This window comes from Bombus huntii, chromosome 5, assembly GCF_024542735.1.
Source record: "Bombus huntii isolate Logan2020A chromosome 5, iyBomHunt1.1, whole genome shotgun sequence".
NCBI classification, from domain to species: Eukaryota; Metazoa; Arthropoda; class Insecta; order Hymenoptera; family Apidae; genus Bombus; species Bombus huntii.
The window spans coordinates 13,417,419-13,437,439 of record NC_066242.1 but is presented as its reverse complement, the minus strand read 5'-3'; the positions used below and the strand labels follow the sequence as shown (position 1 = coordinate 13,437,439).

Sequence of the window (20,021 nt, the reverse complement as noted above, 5' to 3'; positions counted from 1 at the left end):
TCTAATCGCGAGGTTTATCGATTGTAGAGGGATTCGATGGTCTAGTGGTCTACCGATAGAGATGTACAATTATCGAGGACTCTAAGGTTGAAGCGGTGTAGTCATCAAGTGCTTCGTGACTGAATATTGCAGTTAGTTGAAAGTTCTAATTGCGGCGTATTATCCACTTTGAGAACTCTAATTGCATTTCCTGCTACTGCAGCTTCTGAAGATTCTTTCTGCTTCGATTGCCGAAACATCGAGTACCCTTTCATGACGATTTTCAAAAGTGTTATTGCTAATTATGTGCTTAATTATCGCGATACTTCAATCGCCAAATAACCGAGTCTGCCAGTCAAACTTTCAGCAAAATTCATCAAAACTCTACCAATTCATCCTGTACTTTATATTCGTTATTCGATTCGCATAACTCCATTTATATTCCATTGTGCGTTTAAATTCCAAGATCCTCGCATCCTTCTAAACTACGAACTGAATAAAGCTTACCATGGGATGGTATACACACAAACCGCAAGTTTTGATGAAATGCGTCTCTCCAACGATGACTCGAGTAACTCGAGTTCCTACGTCTCGCAGAATCGAGACACGAGCATGCGTCTCAACGACAAGACCGAAGACGAACTGCCTCTTTGACTTTGCTCTCTCTAACCTTTCTTTGATGGCTGCTTCACGACTTCGTTCTCCTGAAACGGATTGCTTCTCGCCGCATAATCATACCCCAGGCTTGTTCCTTTCATTGCCGCCTCCGCTCCGATATTGATTCAACATCCCCTTTGTTTTGTTTGATCTAATACCAGCCAGCGTGAACGCGAGACTTAACTTTCCGGCCCAATACACTACCCCTCGAAAGATATTGCGTCTGTATCAATATCCAGTTCTGATAGCGAACGGTTGGGATATACCAGTGGGAATATTCCCCCGATATATCGTGCCGATATTTGTCCTACGTTTTATCTAAATTGACGTCTCAAGCGACGTTTTTGCTGGTTTTTTTTGTGGTACTACCGTTAAAAACAAGCGAATTACTGCGAATTTTTAAACGAACGAATCAAACCGTAAAGGAATCAGCTCACTGTGCGGTTTAACAAGATTCCCCACATTACTTTCTATTTTTCGAGAACATAGTGTTTATCGAGTTCTATGTGTATCTACATACGCATAGAAATACATTAATGATATCAACTGTTGAATAATATAATTAAAATAATTCCATGTGCAATTACGAATATTCTGAACGTATCATTTCATTTCGGTAACCCTTCCAATGTATATGAAATATTAAATATGTCTTTGAAATATTACATTACATTGGGTAAATTAATGGATTTCAATTCGGATGTATGTAACCATGTTTGTTGTAACAGAGATTCATCCGGTAGGCAAATATAAGCAACCACAAAAATATAAATATTTGTCGAGACCATGCCCCGTATCTCGTCGATCAAGTATGTGGATGAATATCCAAATAAAAAACTGTATCGAATCCATGCGTATTTCGTGTTTTCAAAGGAATGTCTTCTACGATAAATTCGAGAGATTCTTAAACTGCGTCCTGAACAACTGCAGTGGTTGACGTTTCTCACATTTTCAGATGTTAACGTTCCGAAACGGACAAATCGTTGTGTATATTTGTCGACAAATGTTTGGCATACATTTATAACTCGGATGAAAACTTGCAACTTGCCATCGAATGCTCGACGTAGTCGACTTTTAATTTAGGATGTTTCACGTTCTAATGAGGCGAATCATAAGCAGAGTATAAGTTTAATACCTCGATCGTAGAGTTCTTGATATCGATACGAAGTATTGATACACTTGAATGATTAATTAGAATGAATCATGCGTCAATCAAATATGAGATATTAAGCGTTTCGCTACCAATTATTGCAAGCTTCACAGCGATTGTTCAATATTTCACATAACATCGATTATAAATTAAAGCATGTAATTGAATCCGAGTCAGCGATATAAACTAAACTAAATGAATTTTGGACAAACCTACACGGAAAAATACTACCGTGTTTTATAACGAAACGTTGCAATTTCGGAGCGTCGAAGAATCCTGGTTCGAGCTTACGACTATGACATTCGGTACATCTCTACCAATCGAATGTCTAACTAAATTTTCAGTAGACGATGCTGCATCGAATTCGACTCGATTTCGCGTTTCGATTCGATTATACAGCACAAGGAATCTAAGTCGAACTCCTCTTATGTATGTAGTTACACAGAAATACGGTTGTATTTCTCCGAATCTAGTTAACAAAATTTGCCGATGCAACATGCACTATAAACTACACATATCTATAAAATGTAAATAGCGAGATTCAATTCACTTGCACGAATCTAATATCGGGAAAGCTAACAATTGCTAGCGACAATTTTTGCAACTGGTAACAATATAATAAGTAATATCGTTCGACCATTGAACGCTAGCTTCGAGCGTCTGCCTTGTCGCATACCGAAAGCATCCACTTCGTACTTTCTTTCTTCCCGCTTTACCAAGTAAGCGACATCGAAATTCTTCACGTCGAAAAGTTTCCGGCGCGAGTAATTAAGACCTTACAGGCGTGTAATGGCCGCATAAATCGGCCGGCCGTAACTTGTAATCCACTTTCGAGTTCGCGAGGAACATCGCGCCACCACCGCCACCTCCGCCGCGTTACACGTAAATTTCCCTGCCGGTTTATGCAAATTATTGATGGAACCCGGGGCTAATACATTGTCGCGCGTGCAACCGGAACCGCCGACGAACTCACACATTTATACAAGGGGAAAGGGGGCAACAGGGAGGGAGGGAGAGGTCTGGGTGTCGATACATTTTCCGAAGGAATTACGAAAGCTCGCCTTCTTCCCCTTCCATTTAAATACCGCATAATAGCCCGATAAATAAACATCGCGCGATACCATAGCTTCGCAGACCGTGCGAAATTTATTTTCGACCGAGCTGGATCGAAAATACGACGCCAAAGGGGATGAGATCTGGAATAGAGCTTGTATGGGTTGCGATCGCGGGACCGATGATAAATGGTAATATTACCAGATATAATATACTATCGTGTTGAAAACTGGTAAAATATGATTTTCGGTTTATCCCCTGTAAAAAACACGTGTAGAATATGATTAACTGATCGAGTATATGATAAAATATCATAGGCGTTCGGATTAAATCCCTCTTTACTTGAAACACACTGTATACACGTGTATATGTATAGAACGACAAACAATCAAAAAGTTTCTGATAACCGCTCTAGAATGAGTAGACATGTGATCAAAGAGTCGCAAGAACAAATGGTAAAAAATATCGATGGTAGGACCGTTCGATGTATAGGCATAATTCTCGAATCTCAAGCGGCCAAGCAAAATCAGTTTCACGCAGACGCGCCGAAACTTGAACGCGAACGAGTCTCCGAGGCCGAATCCATCACTGTCAACGATCCGATTGCATTAGAGAGACCGCGAGGCGGACGATCAATTCCGAAACATTCTTACCGTGTACCAAGTACTACTCCGAATACCGTATGGGCGATCGGGCGTTTCTGCTAATTAACCTGCGCACCTAGTAGGCTATCGAATCTACCACCACAAATGTAGAATCACTTTGTTGTCTCAGACTCACCTTCAGATGCTCACGATGCTAGCTCCGCCGTGTCTGCACTATACAACACATATACACACGAGGAAGCGGGGTATGGTTGCACGAAGCACGCGATCCACGAGATTCCAATGTCGAAGGGTAGATCGAAGCTATGTTTTCGATACTCTTGTCGACTGTTGCTGAACGATTCGTGCTTGATTTGCATAAATGCTTCGTCGTCACGACACTGTTTCTCGGTTCCCGCTACGCGAATCACAGCTTCACGAAAATTATCACACGACACTGATGACCAACAAGCGAACACAATCACCGAGTGAGAGCAGCTCTATATATACATATACATATGTATATATGTAACGAGCGTGTCACGTTGTCGTTCCAACGCCGGATTGTTCACTGTTCGCGCGAGTAACTCTATCGTTTGATCCAGCCTGTGCTGCCAATGAGAAGAACGTTTCCGGCTTGAACAACAGCCTCGACTGGATCAAACGTCATCTCGTTGCAGAAACCCGTGCATCGTTCCGTCACGTTATTGCCGATACGTACGCGACGTGTCGCCGCGATCTGTCTCCGCGACAGTACACGATATCCGACTGAAATATTTCGAAAAGTAACACCGATATGCGCAAGACGAGGGATATATGAACACTGTGGCACACCGAGGAAACACGGACACGGAAACAACAAGCCAAGTAACGCGGTACACAACACGTAACGTCGCCTCGAAGCTCACGAGACGGACTACGGTACGAGAATGAGAAGGTCTGCGAGCATTCGCGCATCGCGACGCCAGAGACACCACACTATCCCCGGCGAGGCGAAGCGCGCCACGGTCGATTCTGCGGTTCCCACCTACCGACCGAACTGTACCTACCCTTCCTTATAGCGGTTCTTTTAATTTATGTTACACATTTGCTTTTTTTTTGCCAACCATTTATTTTCGATGATCTTCCTAATTTCCTTTCAAGTTTTTCGGACAGGAAGAGAAATTCCGTTATGGTTCTTGAAAATTTCGCACCGCTATATTTTTTAGTTTCCATTTTCGGTTAGGATCAGTTTAGCATACATCAATGTAGTGTAAATATTTACTAGCTATTGAAAGTTATATATATATATATATATATATATATATACTTCGAATTCTATTCATTTTGCGTATGTTGAAAGTAACTGTTTGGATTGAACATACGATAATAGCAAGGATAATTCTGCATTTGTTTACGTTTTAACCCATACAATTTTTCGTATCTGCTAAAGTTCTAGAGGAAGTAGTTTAGTGCAATCCATTGACATCTTTGAAACAGGATGAAATATTCAAGGAAAAATACAAAAACCAGTCTTGGATAGTGAAACATCGGCAAAGCTGATCGAATCGCGCCGCGCAGACTCCACTAGAGGAGAGACAGCTGGTATTGATTCAGTTCTACCAACGGAAGGATACTTTTTGGTAACTTTGTCGTATATCTAGGGACACTAATACGAAACACTTACAGATCGAAGTTCTTCAAATAAAGTTCAATCGATTTTCTTGCATACATTTTACAAAAGGTACTCTTTTTGATTGGAAAAGCTGAAAGTAGCTTGATAAGTAGATTTACGTTCGGATCATTAATTAACTTGTTCTATTGGGATCAATGGTTCAATGTACTTTGAACGTACCCAAGAATCGTGATTAATATGCCATAGGTGTATTATTTTGAACTAGGCCGATTCTTTTAGATCGAAAGTAATTCGAAGAATCTATCTTGTGTCTAGAATCTAAAAAATAAGGTACTTTTCAACAAATTTTTACAGGAAATTTAAAACGTCAAACGCATATCTTTCGATACAAAGAATTATCAGCCGTCCAGTGGAAAATTAAAGTGAAAAGTTTTATTAGCCGGAAAGTTCAATGAATGAAAGTTTGCTGCAACTTCCCATAGAAGTTCCTTTAAATGCTGTTCCTTATCACGAATTCTTGTGTCGGCTGGAGTTACGATGGGTTTCAACGACGAAGGGGAACCGAGACAGTTTAAACGTTTCCTCATTCAACATGGCGCTGTTTTGCGCGATCACGGCGCGTGAATTTACCAAATCTCAAGGAAATATACACGACAAAGGCACCCAGATGTTGGTAAAGAAACCGCAACTTCGTCGCCTTTCCCCTCTGGTAGTTTTGTTGAACTCGCACCGGATTAAAATTTCATAGATTCAAGGCAGATTTCAATTTTTGATTGCTCTTCTTACAGCTCGGTTTTTCGTCCACACGAACCATGACACAAAGGCGTAGTCTGCTAACTTTCCAAGGCTCACGGTTGTCTCTTAAGTTATCAAACTAAACTTCCTCCTTGCTAAAGCACGAGACCAAAGAACACTTAACCGCGGAGATTTTAACCAGGAATTTAAAACAATTACAACTTTCAAGTAATTTTAAAATTCCTTTATAAACCTCTTTTTAATGTAATAAAATGCCCCAAGTGAATTTATCCATCATGCTCCAACTACACCCTGAATCTATCCGGTGATTTAAATTTCTTAAAAAGTCGTAGTCTCTCGCTACGCGTACTGTATGTTCGAAAAAAACCTTCGATACGACCCATTTTCCCACCTTTTGGTTCCCACCTGGGGTTTCTAGGAAGAAGCTGCATCTCTGGCAGAAGTTGAAGAATCCCGTCTAATATAGAAGGGCTGCTGGATGGCATTCGTGCGTCTTTCGAACGAAAGAAATAACGAAGTATTGTGGTGGCATTTGGGCTGCGATTCCTACCCACTTTCAGCGAGTTTCTGTCTGCCGTTGTCTACGGAAAAACCGCGGATCTTGTGGTATTTCTTTATCAAAATCCGTGGTCTTTGCTGAAAGGAAGATTCAAGCGGCAACGGTCCTTAGTCGTCTCGTGTTTTCAATGAATCTTCTATTCTTTCCTTTGCACTTTTCTTTTGCTCTTTTTATATGATATTGGCGTTATCGTCCATTTTATACGAATCGAAGAAACTTTTAAGAAGATACGAGATATATCCGTGTTACAAGAGCTACAAATTAATGGCCGAGGAAAAATTTCCGTGATTAATACTTGGATATTAATATGTGTACATATCATGAAGTGTAAACGAACACGCGATCATATTCATAATGACGCTGCCAACTTCCAGATGGTTCCAGTTAGCTGACGGGGACCTGCATGGCAGTCGACGCGAAATCATTTCGTGAAACTAGCAAACAACTCACGTGTTGGTGTCAGTTTCTTAAACTCATCCCAACGGTTGTTCCCGTGGCCGAATTGTTGGGACGTAGAGACGCGCCGGCTGGTTCAACTTCCGATCGACATCTCGGCGCACGGTCTTCTCGGGAGAATCTGAACTTACTACTTAGTTCTTGGTCATCTGCGAACACCTGTACCCGTAGTATTTTAATTAAACGCGTCGTCTATATCTTTGTCTGATCGATAAACGACAATTGCTCGTCGGTGAGAATAGGTAACACGCTTCTCTCATTGTTGCCATATTCCTTGTAGCTTCCATCGTTGTTCGTCCAACGGAAACAACATGGAGGTGTAGCTTAAACGCGTTAAACAACAACTGTACGAAATCCAGGTCTTTATGGAGTTCACATATGGAACTCATTTTTAATCGTTGGGGAAGAGCATATATACACATGGCTTTTATATAGAAAAATTGTAAATGACGTCTTCCTTTACAATATCTAGCCCATTTTCATTTTTTTATTCGTTAGCGAGTATGGTCTCTGATATAAATAGTTATAAAATTTCTACCAGGATATTTTATCTTATTAACCGTTTTGTTGAAGTATTCTGCAAGGTTAATTTAACTTATATTAGAAATAACTTTCTACACCGCATACGTTGTTTTGCGCGTTTAATATACTACTAAATTCGTACACATTGTACAGAAATTCGATTATATTATTTTCGATTACTAAAGTTTATGTTTTCCTCAAATCAAATATCCTCTATGTTTATTTTAGCTAGCCATTTGATAATTTCAAAAGGCAGCATTCTCTTTATACACTAAAACGAAGTAGCGATCGCGAGGATTAGAATTATCCGAAGAGTAAGGGTTTCACAGGGAATCACGGGAAACGAAGTCGACGTTCCGAACGTCGAACGGCCGCGGTTTAACGAGAGAAATCCTTGGGGATGTGTTCCGGAAAGGTGAGTCGTGGTCATCGAGCTCCTGGTACGGGATCAGTACAACGAAGGACGTGGCAGAAAGAAAAAGAAGACTAGCAGCACAACGACCACGAAGAAGAAGAAGAAGAAGAAGAAGAAGAAGCGCGTAAAGCTGACACGAGAAGACGGGCAACAGGAAGCTTTCGGCTACAGCCAGCCCACAATAATCCCCTCCCGGAAGATGAATCACCCTGTCGACCGTCTCTCAAGATACGCTGATGGCGAGATAGAAGCAACTGAAAGAAGGTGTCTGGCTTCAGAAACAGCTGCTGCCACTACCTAACGTAAACTCTTTGTGTTGGACGCGAAATTCAGCAACAGTAGCAACAGCAATCTCCAAAGTCCGAAGAAAATAAATGAAAACGCAGCGTGAGATTCAATTTAGAGGGGCGAAGGTGAAACAAGACGTAAGGCAGAGGGTGTAGGTAGAACGAAAGGTACCTCTGCGAAAGAATAGTATCTGACCGACTGTCAACTACTAGCCAAGTAATTCCGCTTCTACTACCGACCCGTTGAAAGCTCACTCGCCAGCGTTCATGTAATATAATTAAATGAAATTGCGCACCACTACCTCCTTTGAGTTCACTTGGTCAGCTACATGGAGCTCCTTCATCCGCTGTAAATAATTCTAGAACGAGTACGCTATAGCTGTATTTTGAGAGACATTTTGAGAAGTGAAAAGCATGGTCGATATAGAAATTTGAGAGAATAATGTCCAGGAACCGATTAAATCGATAAACGGAAATAATAGGTGGTCCTTAATTTTTGGTTTCCTATTGTTTGTTAATATACGGGCTTCATTTATTTTGTAGGTTCTCCATTCGTTTCATTATAATACATTTATAATCATAAATAATTCTTTTACATAATGAAGCAGAAGTTCTGTGAAACATGCATTCAAACAGTGTTCTTTTTATATAATACAATTCATACTCTGTCCAAGTCAAAGGGATAGTAATAAAGGGAATGAAAGCGTAAAAAATGAAACGGACGGGAAATAGTTAAGAGAATGTTGATTTGCAATATTCTCTCGAATGGACTGTTCGTAATCCAATTTCTTGCAAAATAAGCCATAACCTATATAAATTAATGTAATAATCAATTACTTGCAAAACGAATTACTGCAACTCTTTCGTCATTCTCGTTCTGCACATTACGTGAAATTATACTTAATTTCACATTCGACGATGTAGCTATGCGTCTCTAAAAAAGAAAATGTTGACTAGCTTACCGGAGATACGGGAAAGCTAATGTCCTACGGAGAAATGTACGAAACCCCAGAGAAAAGGGATTTGCGTGTAGTAACGGACTGGGGGAGTGACAGCAACGTTGTACGCGGCTCTTGTATCCGCTGCCAAAGTGAAAATAGAATGAAACACGAGGGCTCCGATTCGACACAAACAACTAAATAGAAATTTGTAACGAACGGCCAGCAAGGGAGGCGGAATGAAACAGAAACGAAAGCAAGCTTTCCGATGATTCAGATACGTAAGCTAGTTTTGGTAACGAGCAAAGGAAAAACGTGGATCTCTAACAAGCATCCCTTTTTCTCTGTCAACCTACAACAAGGTATCAGCCTGATCGTTAGCACTGCTTGCACTAAATGTATAAAGATGCTTCTACTCGTAAATTTATAGTAGCTTGCATGTTTATTATTTTAAAATTCTTTCATCTTCTGACATAAATTCGACAGATCTGTATTGAAATTTCTGACGTTGTTTCTTCGTTGCAATCGTATTTATTAGAAAATTTAAGTACTCTATGAAAATTAAATTTCCCGGCATATAACGTTTTAACGAATTTATCCTCCTTTTTTTCTACCGGGAAGCTTTCAAGTTGTTAGTATTGAAGAAATCCCCGAGAAATCGTGCGAATTTTCAATTTCTTCCGCTCTAAAAAAACAGGATTTTCATCGCACGGAGGAAGCCGTGGATAAAGGGGGGTTGGCAAAAGGCGTCCCGATGAAATTCAAAGTTTACCAAGCGACGGGATTACAGCAGGAGGAACATTAGCTTGGCTCCCAGCATCGCCACATTGCTGGCCGAGTCACCGCGATGAAAATATTGCTGGAGATTTCATTATAGATAGACGACGACCGTGTCTCCAGAATTGCCGCGTCGCGTTCTTTCGTCTACTTCTTTTTGTCTGCCACTTTTTTTGCCGTCTACCCGTTCCAGTCTCTCCTTCCGTAGGCCGCTCCATCATTCGCCATATGAGTGATTTTCAGCGTTCTGTATTAATTACCTATCGAAAGAATCACTGGAATGTCGACGATGGAAAAGAAACACCCACGCGGTTACGATCCGCGGAATTCTAACCGATAAACGGAATCTTGTTGTCCCGTTTAGTGTAATTTACGCCTCACGAGATTCTGGAATTTCACCGCTAGCTGGAAGGGAAGATTTTTGCGGCAAATCGGAACGTTTTAGGTTCAGCGGTAATCGTCGGGATGATCGATGAGTTTTCGCCGATTACCACCGGTCTCGTCGCATTTCAGTTATCCAGGGTATCTTTATGTGTTGTAATTTGGTGTAATTTATTGCTGCTTCTTTTGAACTTTGATACATTTATAATAATTTGGCAGCCGCTTACGTTTCTTTTCATTAGGCCAATCCTCCTTTCTTCCACTGCCAATGAATTCATTCCGTCCGATTCCTTCTTTTACAGGGCTTCAATTTATTCGAGTTTTATCGTGCGATCACGCAGAATTCTTAAATTCCGAACAAAGAAATTGGTGCGATTGGTCGTACGACAAGCGAGCTCTCGCCATTTCGTAAATTAGCGGTCGTGAAAATTTTATTTGGGTTTTGACCTTACGGTAGCATTTTCAGATACGATCTCGTATAACTCGGCACTCAAATGGTACTTACCCTTGGCAAGATAAGACATACTTTTACGAGACAGCCAGATCGGCAGCGAAACGTAAAAGCACTAAGTGAAGAAACTGTCCATTCCCTGAGCCTGAAGGAAATTTAATTTACGAACAAGATCCATTCCGCCATGTTTAAACATGAGTCGGACGCGCGAGAAAGATCATCCGCCCATGAAGGGCAAAAATAAATTCCAGAGAAAGTTAACGACTGGAAGTTAAAGAAGAAGACTGCCGGTCGTTCGAAAAGGAGAGCTATGATTCTTTGTAAGCTCTAAATATTAGGGTCTTCAATTTCTACGGTCGCTATAATCGAATCGGGAAGCCACGAAGCAAGTTGGTACATCTGCCAACCTCAAATGTTAATATAAGTACGCCCCAAAATGAAGGTTGTCAACGTGGTGTATGAAAAACGAAGAATAATTATTATTACTTGCAGATTATCCTTCTGTCTCACATTCCCAAGCAATTAAAAATAAATTCAGCAGAGCGACAAGAAGCTATTTCGTGGTTAATGACTCAAGGGACTGAATTGACACGTGCACGATTCGCAACGTATACTCGCCTTGATCTTCCTGTGATATACAGCGAATACCGAGATGCGATAACGCAGTCGATCGATATATGTAGATCTTACCGTCTGGCTTTTGAATACACGTAATCGATATTATCTAATTAGCGAAGGTAATTTCAGCGAGCTATTGAACGACAAAGGTGATATAGATGAACGCAAGATGGCGAGAAAAGAAACGAAACGTTCAAAAACGTCGCGTTTTCATGATTTACAAACAGATCGGGTCGTTTAGTGGCGAGCACCGAACTGCTACGCCTCGCAGATGCGTTTAATCACTCGAATATCCGATAATCGATATTTCCTGTGGATATGTCGTTGGAAACACCGTTCGGAATGCTATTGCGAGGTCGCGAGATTCTCTGGCGATCGAGCCGCGAACAGTGTCGTCGGAACGCGCGTTCCTTTCGTTCTCTTTCTTACCGCCACCCGCTTTTCAACACGCGAAAATAATCGGCTGCGAAAATAGAAAGTTCCAACGAGAAATTGAACGGTCGAAAATGTCTGGTTACTTGCTTTTCTGATATTACACTGTGGCGGATGTTTACTGAAACTTTTGCTTGAATTTCTATTCTTTAAGCTCGAAAATTGCGCCAGGTGAGATCGAATTCAAATTACATTCTAACTTTTTAGCCTGTAAGGAAAATAACTTTATTTTTGGAACGTTTAAATTTAAATGCAAGGTCATCGATGAATGTGCAAAGGACAGCTAGAAGCACAGCTGTTTGAATCTCAACAGCGGCAAAGCTTCTGGTTGAACTTTCTGAAAATGAGCCCCTTGAAACTACCTTCCTTGAATCCATTCCGCTTTCCTCCTCCGTGTCTGCGAAATTACATCCCGAAGCAATCGAGACACAAATGATTAACGACGTATCACCACCAACAGGAAACCGCGTACATCCTGGTGATCTCACGTATTCACGGAGAAATTGATCACGAAGCACGAACCACCGATGTCGTTCGCCGTGAAAGAAATCACGAAATTCTGTCGATAGAAGTCAGCGTTAGCGTTTGCTCGTCGTGGTTTTCGAGTATTTTTCCATGAACGCAGACCTCTGACTGCCATCGTCGACGATATTTCTCGACTGGCACTCGAACTATGGCTGATTAAACAGAGTTCAGCCCCTTTCGATGCGTTCCCTTTGAAATCTAATTAATCTGACATCGCACACGATCGTTACCGCGGACAGTTAGGTAGTCTAACTAGCAAGTAGCCGGCATTGTCTCGACAACAATGGATATCTCTTGAAGCAGAAGCGGAGACAGAGGCCTGTTCTATGGCCAGCCGACCGGTACAAATTTATTAATTGGCTCAGCCTCGAAGGCTGGGAATTAGACTACCACTACTCTCACCGAACCCGCTACGGGACACGATAACGAGAGGTCGATCTACTACAGGACTATTTAGAGGCTGATTTGCACTTCGAGGGCGCTGATTATACTGCAGAATGATTTTAATAGATCCCCTTCACGCGGTCAGGCAGCCTTGAAATGGATTTCCTGAAGCACGCTTGTCTCCTCTCTTGTGATTTGCCCTATTTACATAGTAGTACGAAATTATTTCACTATGAAATTGAAGTTATTCGAAGAACGAATTATATTTTGACATGGAATTTTCGTATAGAACTGAAGCATAAGAAAATGGTGCTCGCGTAATTTATTTATTTACTTGTTTATTTATTTACATGTGGGTATAAATATACATATAAAGGAAAAACCCTTTGGAATAACCCGTAATACTCGAGACTGAATTCAGCTTACAAATATCGGATTTTACAAACGGAAGCTAATAGATTATGGATTCGAATTTCGAATTTCTAAAACTTGGGGAGGTTGTATCCGAATTAAGGCATCATCGATATATACGAGGCAGAACCATCCGTAGATTTATAGATTCTTTCGTAACGTGACGCTACTCAAAGTCTCGATTCCGAATAGAACCAACTACTTCGAACGACATTTGTTTTCTTATGAATAATTCGAGCAACCAGAACACCGGGAATAATTCATGATACGTGTCTTCCATGTCAACCTAAGAACGTTATGGATTTATAGGAGAATCCGGAAACTTGCTCGTCTCGTGGTAAAGATTCCTCAGCTTCCGCGCTTTTTTCCACGCTCTCGTTCTTTTTGTAAACGCGCCCCGACGTCGTAACTCCGGCTAAGGATCTAAAGTATAATTCTACGAGGTAGAATTTCTAGAATCCCATCGCGAGAATCAAGCCTCGACTCTAAAAACCACGATCGCTCTGATACCTCTTCTTTCCCCGCGTCATTCTACCGTTGAACGTTTATCAGCCACGAAACTGCATCGTACATCACGTGGACGATGGGTCGCGTGTTCGTCCAGCTGACTGGACGACAGTTCCGCGATGTCACACCCACGATATAAGCACTCGTTGCCACTAATCCGCCCCCGTCAGGCGAAAGGCCAAGAGTTGTCTTGCAATTACGGCTTTCCAAACTGCTGCGCCCAGAGGCTACGTTACGCTGCACCGTAACTAATGCTTGGTAATCGTTCGGTTCAGTTCTCGCCGTCTCCTGTTTCTCTGTTTCCAAACTCTCCGCCCATTCCGAGTGGTGGCTTCACTGTCAACCCGTACCCTCGAATTGTTCAGCTATTTGCTAGCAAGCAAGGCGAACGAACGGATGCATCCCTCATTATCGGATCGTTTGTCGCGGCTGCATCTGGCTCTCTCGGTTTCCCGCTACTCGACGCACGGTTTTTATATCTCATTGACTCGCAGAAGTGTGGAGTAGAGTTATTAGAATTCTGGCACGGATGACGAGTAGAGCGACGATTTCAGTTGTTCCAGATACTTCTCCTCTGAGTGAGAAATTTGTTCGTGAAAAGAGACAGTGTGATCGCGCTAGTAATAACTACGTTTAGCATTGAATGTCATTTAACTTCGTGATTTTTAGCGCGTGCTGTATTCAATATCGTTCTTTATGTAAAATGAAGTTTGTTTCGAAATTTATTTAGAACGGAGAAAAGCCTGCGACATTACAGAAGATATAACGAAACAATGATACTTCCACCAACCTTTGTGCAATCTGTATGTTATTTTCGGAAATAGACATTGTATTTTATTTGTTTATGACTAGAATCATCTTTATTTTTATATCTTCTTTTTAGAATAAAATGTGTCGGGACAAAATATTAAACTGTTGAAAACATTTTCGCGATATTTTGAAAAGTGTCTAAAAAATTTGTTTATCTAGTCAACCATTCCGGATCGCCGGTTCCTTCTTTTAGCCGACAGCGTTATCGTTTGTAAATGATTTAACAACAGTAACGGTGACAAGCGTTTTTTCACCGTTTCCGCTTGAAATTTGCCAATTTCAAGCCAGCAGCCCGGAGCACATGCATATCCGCGTGTGCAAACATCGAAGCCGAAGAAGCCGGGAGCGAATCGAATGTGAAACGACGTTTAGCAATGCAAATTGGCCCGATGCAGCCACTAGATATATTTTCCCGATGTACGTTCGCGCGTACGTGTGCGACTTACATGCGCGTGAACCTTCGAGACCAGCAGAAGCGCCATTTCGGCAATCGATATCGCGTTTCCTTTGATGTATCGCAAGCCGCGAATACAATTCCGTTTAATTTGCAAAGGCCTACGAAACTCAGTAATCCAATTCGACAGCGTTTAACTTTCCTTGCATGGTCAGAAACTGGTTATTCGTCGATACTCGTTATTACGATCGATTGGATTACCTCTTTTAATGTACTCGAAGCAACTTTTTGGAAGGAAAGATGAATCCTCTGTTCTTTGTCGAACTAAAGGTACTTTAACTATGCGCTATCAGTAAGCAGAAACTTGTCTCGTGAAAGCCACGTGGTCCCTTCCATTAAACGTCCAGCGAATTTATCAAATCCGCGCCATTACACCGGCCGGCAAATCGAGAGTTCATCCCCGACAGCCCCGAGACCCCGAACTTGCTATTCTATCGACGCACCAAACTTTCGTCGGTTACTCTTCGATGCTTTACAACTGCAGCTGTATGTCTCATAGTAAACAATCGATAACTATGACGTCGATAACTTTAAAATACATATATCATAGAGGAAATACAGAGGCAGAGACGAAAGGGTGTTTGTTTTTGAAAGAAAATTTAAGTGAACTATGCAGGTGACTGACTTGTAAATGGAGGAAGGATAAAAACACGCGTCTATTACCAACATATTGTGCATAAAAAGAGCGGATGAGACAGGATGAAATTTTACGTGATAAACAACTGGGGATTCTCAGATTCCATGGGTTTCTGCATAAAAAGCGTAAATCGCGGGATATAAATCAAGATCAACGTACTTCTTTCCTTATTAAAGGCTATCTTTTTTTTCGTATATCAATTATTAATAAAAAAAAAAAAAACAAAAGTGGACAAATCTTACGGATAAAACTAAGAATGGAATCGTATTTATTAACGTTCTTCATTTTTCACTGCGAAACGATCGTTCAACTTTTTTTACGTATTACGGAACACCATTCACGATTGTGTAACTCTCACGTCGTCCCTTCGAAAGGTACAGGTTGGATCTTTGGAAAAATATCCGCGAATTTTACCACCACCTCGTCGTATATATCTTCTGGACAAATATGACAAAGAGATATTTGCACCGTTCGTGCGGTAAAGGACCCTTAAAACATCACCAATTCACTTGTATTTCATTGTTTCAACAGCAATACACATTTTATGACACAATATTCTCGTGTGCGCAGCCAGGACAATATTTCAATCGAGCATCGCTGGTAGCGTACATCGCTTTATCGATCGATTTCTTTTTTAACATAGAAAAAATCTACATACAAAATAAAAAGGACAATACGAATTGTATTAGCCTCCGATATATATATAAAAAAAATGATGTGAACAAAATTAATACGAAAGACCAATGTTCAGTGCTAATTGTTCAATGTTCAATGTTCAATCGTCCACACGTGTATTTAACTTTTTGTCATGCAGATATTATATTATTACGATTCTTTACGATGTTCCAATCTATAGGAAGCGACCAAGTTGCAGACATGTGACTGGAATAAGAATTGAAAATGCAAAATCTTACTGGCGATACTTCACGTTGGATTCGTTCGCGAAACATTTGTTTTTAGCTATTGTCAAGGATGTTGTCGCAATTGGTCAGACAGTAGTAGCACCGCGTGCAATCAGGGGGAAAACCGGAATGAAATGAACTTTTCTTTATCGGTCGGCAGGGAAATCGCATTACTCTGGTAGAACTTCGAGAATCAATTCGATTCACAAACGTACACGGTGTTACAACGATTTGGGGTATGAGTGGTGAAGTCGGTAGCCGTTTTCACGTCGTTTCCAACCCCCGTTCCCCTTTCCACCAAGCCCTTACTTCAGACAGCTTCCACCTCCCGGCAACGTTCTGTGACTTATAGACTTTGTTTTACTTAATAATAAAGTTCCGGTGGATAAAGGTAAAGTTGCAAGATAAATGGTACGCCAGCCGCGTACTGAAAAATGATAACCAGAGACTCGCCGCGACACTCCTCTCAGGGAAACACTTTCAGCCCACGTTGCTCCGCTAGAAAAGTATGAAAATCGTTTATTTCAGCTTCGTGTACATGTTAGACCGAGCGAACAAGACGTTCGATAACGTGGTAAAAAAGAAGGAATTATTTAAACGAGAATCAGGTAAGAACGGGAATCTAGATAAAAAGAGAAAAATGATCTTTCAACATTAAAAAGAAAACGGTAGAATTAAAAAAATAATCGAAGGTAAGCAGCATTTAGCATACAGATACGTAACTAAGGTACATATAATCTTAAATTGTAATTGCTAAATTTTAATTAAACATTAAGTAGCGATGTTTGAGAGAAAATTTTAATAATGTTTGAATTCTGAAAGAACAACCTATGAGAGAAATAGGAATGTCGGTTATACAATGAACGATTCTATGTAAAAATAAGGTCGTTAAACAGCTGCGATTAGAAAAGTGTATCACATCTGAAGAATTTGTATTCGCTGGTTTGTCTTTCATCCAGTAGCAAAAGATTCAGGCGAACTAAAGTCTGCTCTGATAATTGGTAATATTACTGAGAATAGTACAAAAAGATTGTATCTACTACAGAAATCATATTATTTAAACATTAAAATACTAGAAATCATATATCTAAGGTATGAAAAAAATTTGCAGATCATTTCGTTGTACTAAAATCCATTATTATACTGGGCATTCGTTGTGCCACTACGGAAACTAATTAAGAACCTCGATCACAATTTCATTAGCTTCCCTTTATCTTTCCACTCGACACTCGGCATTTCATATCGGCTGGCCTGCTCGTAACTCAAGGGATTCGAACCTCAAACGACATCTTATCGCACTCACTTTCAATTTTATAGTCCCCAAGCTTTACCAAAGTCGTTCTTCTTTCCCCACCACGTTCAAAATTCCAAGATAGACCAAAAATAATTGTCGTCCCTTCTCTGTTTCAACTATCATCACAGAATTACAGCTTCAAGAGGACCATCAGATTACCGATTCCAAACGCATAGTGCTACTCAGTTGAAAATACGTAGCTGAAGTTTAACAATGGTACATGAAGCACGCGATAGACGCTTCCTACTTCCTGTTCACCGGCTTCTTTTTGATCGTGCCCGTATTCAAGGCTCCGTTGCTCGACTCTGTGCTCGAACACTTCTCGCTCTCTTTCCGTTGTAACATCGGAATGCTCGACTTCCCATCGCAAGCTACGGACACGTTCACCACTTTTCCGCTGGCCACTGCCTCCACCCTGTGCACGATTTCCGTTTTCTCAGGATACGAGGAGATGGGTGGCCTCTCGATTTCGCCCGAAGGCTCTTCCTTGCGCCTGGAAAACGATGGAATCCTCGTGATCTTCGGTTTCTCTTTTAGAGGTGGCTTTTCCCTCTGCTCCGCTAGCTTGTCCCTATCGATGCTCTGACAACTTTGTTCCGGAGGTGGAATGGCAGACACTTTAGGAATATTTCTGTGATCCCTGGTCCTCTGCAAACTGGACGTAGGTTTGATGATAATTTTGGGTTGCTTCATGCTCGAGGACGAAACCTTGGTATCCCTCGCCGTAATTATTATTCGTGGTTCTTTTCGTTCTTGACTCGCGATATTTGATAATTTGGAATCGGGAGACGAACACGAAGTTAACGAATCTGACTGCAATTGTTCCATCGAGCTCATATTAGATCTGCTGGACGTGTTCGAGTCTAACGGAGTACCGAATTTAATTTCTCGGTCCAATTTTTCATCGGATGTGGCGTCTGCTAGATTCACCACGATTTGACTCAAGTTCTGATTCGCCTGTCCCAGAAGATTCCCAACTCTAGGCGTGATAACGATTCTTGGTTCTATTCCGGGGATCCTGGTGTCCCAGTTCGAGCCTCCAAATTGAGCCTGTTTGTTCATTTCTCTGCCAGTGATTCTTGGTTCCGACAACGCCGTCACTATACAAGTATCGTTTCCAGACGGAGATGATTTGTACCAGTTGGGATTGCCGATCCCGGCCTCCAGCAGAGCAATCGGATTCCCTATGTCCTTGTCCACGCTGTGGGAGGTCGGTTGAATCGTTTCGTTAACGGAACACACAGGATTCGAATAAATAGTGTCGACGCTTCCGCCGGCTTGCGTTCTTGTCCTATCTATCCTATCATCCAAAGAGTCGATGATACTCGGATCGGAATTGTTCTTCGTTGTATAGTCTTGTCTTCTGAGCAACGGACCAACGTGGAGATTAGTAATGACAGATTCCGGTTCCTGCTGACTCTCGTTCTCCTCTGCAAACTCGAGGCTCTTAGAAGGACCAAATATCCTTGGGGGAGGCTGAGGTGGCTGATGAGAGGACGAATGCGATCCACTTCTATAATCCTTCAACGAACCGACGTGCTGCTTGGACGCAAACAAGCTACTGGGCGCTGGAAGGGACCGTCTTTTCTCGATGTCTGGTAGAACTTTGGGATAGTTTCTGCGCTTGATCGTCCTTAGGGCTTCCTCCGGGCTGACGCATTCCCTCTCTACCGTAGGCTCCCTACAGGTTACGTTTATATCACAGCTTGGTGGACTGTTGGCGCCGAATGTAGTTAACTTTGGTCCCATCTTCATGTAAATTTCCTCGCTCTGATCCACGGTCGATCCGTCAGGATTCACTGCCAGCTCGGGACGAGGTAAGCGGGATTTCAATTTTGGGTTAATCTTCGCGTAAAGACTGCTAGCGCTGCCAGAATCGGACTCGTATATCCTGGGTGTGGAGAAATTCGGTTTCACGCTCTTCAACACGTTTTCCATTGGTAACGGATCGCTCTTCGAGTGATGATGCTCTATGACAACCACTTGAGGAGCTGTCTGTAACTGGCTGAGATCGACTATAGGATAGTCGATGTTCTTGTTGAACGAATCGTCCGGTTCGACGCCCTTTGCTAGCTCGATAGGCACCTGGTTCAGGATCGATTCGGTTCTTGTCGCGGGTGTGGCATCAACGGCTACGGAGACCTTTGGGACCTTTGATTTCTTGCCAGGACGTACGACCAGCGCTGGATCTTTGTCGTAGATCGGCTCCTCTTTCCTTTCTTTCGATAGTTCTTCTTCTAACCTTTTCTTCTCCACTTCTTGTTGTTTCGTTAGCTTGTCCTGATGCTCCTTTTGCAAGGTTTCTCGCGTTTTCCTTAGAAACCTGGGGGAACACCTTTTCGAACACAAATATACAAATATTCGATAAATAGAAAAATCGATGCCTCCGTAAGGAAGATTTTATGAATAACGGGCCGTGCACGAAGAAAAGAAACTTTTCAATGAAACAATTTTTCAAAACTTCCGC

At 41.6% G+C, this 20,021-nt stretch overlaps 2 protein-coding genes across 6 annotated transcripts in view; both read right to left on the bottom strand.

Annotated features, from left to right (window-relative positions):
• The window catches only part of LOC126865621 (neuroligin-4, X-linked), a 262,423-nt gene extending 258,062 nt beyond the window's left edge, over nucleotides 1–4,361 (bottom strand). For 2 of the 3 annotated variants that reach the window (XM_050618365.1, XM_050618366.1), the window contains exon 1: nucleotides 3,620–4,361. The gene's annotated coding sequence lies outside the window, so the exon portion shown is untranslated. The remainder of the gene's footprint in view (nucleotides 1–3,619) is intronic. The other variant, XM_050618367.1, reaches the window with a different exon arrangement.
• A 12,393-nt stretch (nucleotides 4,362–16,754) lies between these two features.
• LOC126865619 (uncharacterized) overlaps nucleotides 16,755–20,021 on the bottom strand; it is a 55,588-nt gene continuing 52,321 nt past the window's right edge. For all 3 annotated transcript variants that reach the window (XM_050618359.1, XM_050618360.1, XM_050618361.1), the window contains one exon: nucleotides 16,755–19,889. In XM_050618359.1, the coding sequence (XP_050474316.1) occupies nucleotides 17,798–19,889 (2,092 nt within the window). In that variant the 3' untranslated portion in view covers nucleotides 16,755–17,797. The remainder of the gene's footprint in view (nucleotides 19,890–20,021) is intronic.